This window comes from Gouania willdenowi, chromosome 16, assembly GCF_900634775.1.
Source record: "Gouania willdenowi chromosome 16, fGouWil2.1, whole genome shotgun sequence".
Lineage (NCBI taxonomy): Eukaryota > Metazoa > Chordata > Actinopteri > Blenniiformes > Gobiesocidae > Gouania > Gouania willdenowi.
This window is the reverse complement of record NC_041059.1, coordinates 4,698,721-4,705,153: the sequence shown is the minus strand read 5'-3', so window position 1 is coordinate 4,705,153 and position 6,433 is coordinate 4,698,721. Positions and strand designations below refer to the sequence as shown.

At 39.8% G+C, this 6,433-nt stretch overlaps 1 protein-coding gene across 2 annotated transcripts; it reads left to right on the top strand.

The window, feature by feature from the left end:
- The first annotated feature begins 532 nt into the window (after positions 1-532).
- On the top strand, positions 533-6,087 carry cited4b (Cbp/p300-interacting transactivator, with Glu/Asp-rich carboxy-terminal domain, 4b). Of its 2 annotated transcripts, none has more exons than XM_028471763.1 (2): positions 533-739; positions 4,889-6,087. In XM_028471763.1, the coding sequence occupies exon 2, from the start codon at positions 4,900-4,902 to the stop codon at positions 5,680-5,682; it is 783 nt and encodes a 260-aa protein (XP_028327564.1). In that variant the 5' UTR covers positions 533-739; positions 4,889-4,899; the 3' UTR covers positions 5,683-6,087. The 2 variants fall into 2 exon arrangements, with proteins under 2 accessions (XP_028327564.1, XP_028327565.1); XM_028471764.1 differs by having other exon boundaries at positions 4,885-6,087.
- The last annotated feature ends 346 nt before the right edge of the window (positions 6,088-6,433 follow it).

Below are 6,433 nucleotides of genomic sequence, written 5' to 3'. Positions count from 1 at the left end.
TATCTATCTAACGATCTATCTATCTATCTATCTATCTATCTATCTATCTATCTATCTATCTATCTATCTATCTACCTACCTACCTACCTAACTACCAACCTATCTATCAATATATCTATCTACCTATCTATTTATCTATCTAACGACCGACCTATCTATCTATCCATCTATCTATCCATCTATCATCCACCTATCTATCTATCGATCTATCCATCCACCTAACTATCTATCTATCTATCTATCTATCTATCTATCTACCTACCTACCTATCTATCTATCTATCTATCTATCTATCTATCTATCTATCTATCTATCTATGTTCAGCAGCAGCAGTTACAAAGACAAACACAGGATGTCTAAATGATCTTTTCAAAGACTATGTATTTAAATTAAACTGGTGTGTCCCTGCCCTCCTCACAGGCCTTTCCTTTCTTTTGCTCTCTACGCCCCTGTAACGCACACATGTATTAAGTAGGGGCCAATAGGAACAAAGAAGAGGCAGGACTGAGGCTCCACCTCTCCTCCACTGCCTTCCTCTGAGCCTTTTTAGATGTACATAATCCCTGAGTTGACCCAGAAAATAGGCAGTCGTTTCAAGATCTGATGCGGCAGTCTTTGTGCGCACCGTCCGCGGAGCATGAAGCCCCAGACCCGGGAATAGTCGCTGGAAGCCACGGAGGACGTTTATCCAGCCCCAGCCCGGACCAAGTGCTGCAACTTTAGTAAAAAACCAACACGGGTATGATGTCTTTCTTTATTTAAAGGATTTCTTTGGTTTACCTGCTCTCCATTGTTTGCATCCCCCTTTTTTTTTTTTTTTTTTTTTTTAAAGTCGATCCAAACAAACAAACCAAGGCAGATATTGATCCATATTTACAGGAGATGTGATCAGAGCAGCTGTTACTGTTACTGCAGTGTTTCATGGTTGGTGATTCAGCTGCTGGGTGAAGATGTTGCATGATGTCAGGGCTCTTTGTTGCAACCTTTACGTGCGTAAAATGTAACCGATGGAGCGCAAAGCTCAGCTGTCACGGACGCAATAATGGACGCAGCGCACAACGCGATGCACGCGATTCTCCTCTTTATTCTGTCCATCGGGCAACGTTGTGGGAATAAATAATCCACCAGGTGGAAAAAACCAACACATTGCGTGTTAACCTGTGATTTCCACCTGAGCGTCCATTCTTTGACACAAAGAAGCTCAGACGCGTAACGTGACCAAAGCAGACCAGGAAGGGTTTCTGTCTGTGTTCGCTTTCTATTGTTTTTTACTGCTTTTCCTTAAGGTGGAATGATGCCATTACAGGGAGAATGTGTGCTTATGATACATATCCTAATAATTATGGATGTTCTCGTGGTCCTAACAGTGTTTCCTCTCCGTAGACAGCGAGGAGGCACGAGATCTATCTATCTATCTATCTAGTAGGGCTGGCCGATATATATCGAGATTCAAGATATATCGAGATTTCTATTTTGGTGATATAGAAAATTACAATCTCGCCTATATCAGTAGCTGGGTTTCCATTACAGTTTTTTCGCAAAATAAAAGCGATGTTTCTAAATGTCGACAAAGTATAATTGCTCTTTGAACGTGTTTCCATTGAACGTTGTTTTGGGGAGGAGCCTCGTCATCCCGCGAGACTTCGCCGCAGGAAGACGGACGCTCAGAACCTCCAAGTGACACTCTGTATTTCGTTGTTGTTTTACGTCTAATGTGGCATTAATAATTTGCTAATGCTAATAAATGTCTGGGTTTCCTCTTGTGTACACACGTGTCGCGTCATGTTTACTCGGAGAGAAGTGGTCATGTGACCAGGTACGTCACGTCCTGTGACGTGTATTAGCAGAAAAAGTGTTTTCATAGCACTTTTGCGACACATTTCGATATCGAAACAGTCGAAATTCCTCCTCATGAAAGCGTCAAAACTTTTTAGCGACATTTAAGTCGTTTAAATTCAGGTTCAGTTCATCCAGTTTCCATTACCAGCTTTTATTGCTCTATTTAGATTTAGCGCATTTCCAAGGCTAATGGAAATGCAGCTAGTGTTTCTCAAATGGGGGTACGTGTAGATGACTGGAAATCATTAAAACTTATAGAAATAAATCTATACAGGAGTCACTAAATCAGTGTTTTTCAAACTTGGGGTCGGGACCCCATGTGGTGTCGCCTGGAATTTAAATAGGGTTGCATTACTTTTTCTCTTTTTTTATATTAAAAATACACACACTCTTAAACAACTGTATTTTCATACTTTCACTTTGTGAATGTAGTTCGACTATATATATATATATAGATATATATATATATCTATATATATATATATATATATATATATATATAGATATATATATGTCTTTGGGGTCACCAGGCACTAAAACCTTTTTTTAAATAAAAGAAAGGGGGTACTTGAGTTAAAAAACTTTGAGAACCACTGGCCTATATCGCTATATATATATATTTATATACCTTATTTTGTATCAAACTACTTGTTTTACGAGTCGCTGCTTTCTCTACTTCTCTGAACAGTATGAAAAACACGGTTAGATGGATTAATGAGTGCGTCCAAATTCAGACCTTCCCCTAAACAAGCCACACTACAGAACTCACTCACACGTGCTGTCCCTTACAGGAGAAAAAGCCAAAAGTGGCACATATTGTGCAGCTGTTTGTTAATAAATGTGTATGTGTGGCATTTTGCGTCAACAAATGGAATCTAGAATTGTGTTTTTGGTTCAGACAAACTGGGCTTTACAGAAGTAGAGAAAGTAGTGACTCCTAAAATGAGTATTTTTAATAAAAAATAAGCTAAAAATTATTTATCTCAGAAATATGGAAAAAATTGTAAAGGACACTGTTTACCTGTGCTCTATGAATAACATGAAATACTTGTATTGTGTGATTGTATGAATCAAAACAAGTAAAAAATATAGAGGATATTGTCATTTTCTATATCGTCAAAATAGAAAACTCGATATATCTTGAATCATGATATATTGCCCAGCTCTACTATCTATCTATCTATCTATCTATCTATCTATCTATCTATCTATCATAGTCGTTTGAAAATGTAAAAGTAATGGATTGAAGTTCTCACTTTACTGTAATTGTGTTGCTTTTATGGGTGCTATGTTTAAAAAGTAATTAATTACACTTCCACACCCAACCATTACTGAACGAATTATTATTTTTTGTTTTAAAATGATCAACAGACATTGTGACACTACAAAAAAATGAAATAACCAGACGTCAATCAAATGCATGACTTACTTGTACTTGAGTACAATTGCGATCAAGTAACAGTACATCTACTTAGGATATATTAGTACTCTTTACACCTCTGATAGATAGATAGATAGATAGATAGATAGATAGATATGAATATACTAGATAGATAGATAGATAGATAGATAGATAGATAGATAGATAGATAGATAGATAGATATGAATATACTAGATAGATAGATAGATAGATAGATAGATAGATAGATAGATAGATATGAATATACTAGATAGATAGATAGATAGATAGATATGAATATACTAGATAGATAGATAGATAGATAGATATGAATAGATAGATAGATAGATAGATAGATAGATAGATATGAATATACTAGATAGATAGATAGATAGATAGATAGATAGATAGATAGATAGATATGAATATACTAGATAGATAGATAGATAGATAGATAGATAGATAGATAGATAGATAGATAGATAGAACAACCGTGATTAAACCTGTACGGTTTAAATCAAAAGTATGTCCATTGTTTCCATGGCGAACAGATTTAGACATGACCAAAGCTGTATTAAACTCTGCTCCAAACAAGTAGCGCATTGCGTAACACAACGAACATTACCGTTAGCATTACATCACCATTCCGACATAAAGCTAGAGCAGGACAGGATAAGACACCCGGCAGCAGACCATCAGCAGTTCTAATAATTTACCAGTTTTAGAAAAGGACACAATGTGTTACATTTAATTAGATTTTATCCTTGCTGTCCACTCCTTGTGTGTGCTGTGTTGCGGAGCTGATCAGCTGTATGCTGCAATGTGCACGTCAGCTGCAGCTTGTGAAATGAAACTCTGACAGATGTCAGAATGATGTCCACGTTGGTTCAACTATTTTAACAGTGTGTCCAACGTAAAGCCACAGTTTGATCCACTACAGAGTAAATAACAAGTGTAACATTGATGACAGATGATGATGACGACGACTAATGTGCGCTGATCATTTCTGAATGTAAGAAGTTAATAAAATCACAAATCAGGCTTTCCACACAAACAAATCCTCACACTGTAATATATTGTGACTTCTGTTTTGGAGCAGGTTGAATAACTTCAAAAAGTTCTGTAAACATTAGTTTTTTTTTTGTACATGTTGTTTACCTCCTTTCTGATGGAGGTTTTATTTTATTTATTTCAGTATAAAAATCACCCAAGAATCAGGATTAAAACCAAATCAGGACAAAATGGTATCGTCCCAGCCCTAATAGATAGATAGATAGTGTCATTTGTGTTGTTTACAAATGTTCAACATAGTTTTCGTCATCCACATTTTTTTTGAAGAGACAATAACGAGACATAAAAATATAGAATGATATTTGTAAAAAACTCAAATGTAATTTCATCACATGGGTTTGAAACACAGTGATGTAATGTTTAAAGGTTTGTCACCTAATGAAAAAACACAGAAAATGTTGATCAGTAAAATCTTTTAAACAGACATAGGCAACTGCTGGTCCGGGAGCCACATGCAGTCCTCAGGCTAATTTAGTGTGGCCCCTAAAAGCAAACACACAAAAATTACAGAAAAATATGTGATTGTGATACAGATCGTAATGATGGATGTCCTAACAGTGTCTCCTCTCCGTAGACAGCTATAGGAGGCATGGCCGATCATCTGATGATGCCCATGAATCACAGCTCAGCAGGCGCCAGTCTCCACGGCTACAGGATGGGCATGAACGGCGGCCTGCAGGCGGGTCACCAGCAGCACGCCAACCAGCAGGGCATGAGGGCGCTGCCCAACGGCCAGATGATGCACTACGGCGGGGCCCCGGTCAACAACATGGAGACGGCCATGAGGCAGCGGCAAGGCATGGTGGGCGGAGCCATGAACGGACAGATAAACGGGGCCCAGATGGGTCACCACCAGATGAACTCTGCTAGCATGATGTACAATGGACAGCAGCAGCAGCAGCAGCAGCAACAGCATCACATGCACCCCCAGCAGCACCAGCAGCACCAGCAGCAGCAGGCCCAGCACTCCCAGCACCCCCAGCACTCCCAGCACCCCCAGCAGCAGCAGCAACAATACATGAACGGAGGCTTGACGTCCCAGCAGCTCATGGCCAGCATGCAGCTGCAGAAACTAAACACGCAGTACCACGGACACCCACTGGGGCCAATGGGCGGGAACCATATGGGGACCGCGGCCCAGTATCGCATGAACCCGGCGCAGCTGGCCAACATGCAGCACATGGCGGGTCCAGCGCTGGCACTGAACGGAATGGACGCGGACATGATCGACGAGGACGTGCTGACCGCTCTCGTTATGGAACTGGGCTTGGATCGGGTCCAGGAGCTTCCGGAACTTTTTCTGGGCCAGAACGAGTTTGACTTCATCTCGGACTTTGTGAGCAAACAGCAGCCGAGCACCGTCAGCTGCTGAGAGGAACCCTAAAAAAAACATGACCAGGGAGCACAAACGGAGACAGAAGTAGGAGTTTGTTGTCCAGGGTGGACAAAGAGGGCTCATTCCTCACGTTTTACCCCCCGACCCACCCCGTGAGCACCTTTCTGTGCGACTACACGCGCTCACAGGATAGAACGTGGATCTACACACTGGTCGAGCCCAGATGGAGGCGAGCGTCGACGCCTACTTCCACTTTTCTCTCATTTCCTGGACTTGAATGTAACAAAGAAATGCTGAAATTCTTAAATGCCACTCTGAACAATGCTTTGACACTATGTAGCCTCTACGTCAGGACGCCATGGCAGTTCACCAGTAAAAAAAAAAGATGTATTTATTTATTACTATTTGACAAAAACTGATATAAAGATCGACTGCCTTTTCTGTTTCGGGATCCAAATGATTTTATTGATCCTTCATGTCTAGGCTTGAGAGGAAAAATCTTTATTTTATTTGTTTTATTATTGTTTCATTTCCCCCCTTATTCTGTTTGGCATTGTATTACTATAAGCTCAGCTGATCTGAAAGAAGTCTGTATTCTCCATTCATTCCCATTTCTTGTGAATGGTATTTAGGGCTGGGCAATATGGACTAAAACTCACATCTCAATATTTTTTTCTCAGAATGGCGATATACAATAGAAATCTGGATAATTATTTACTAAAAATACAATTTGGGGTTAAATTTGATGATGCAAAATGCCACAAAAGGCATATTTATGAACAAACAG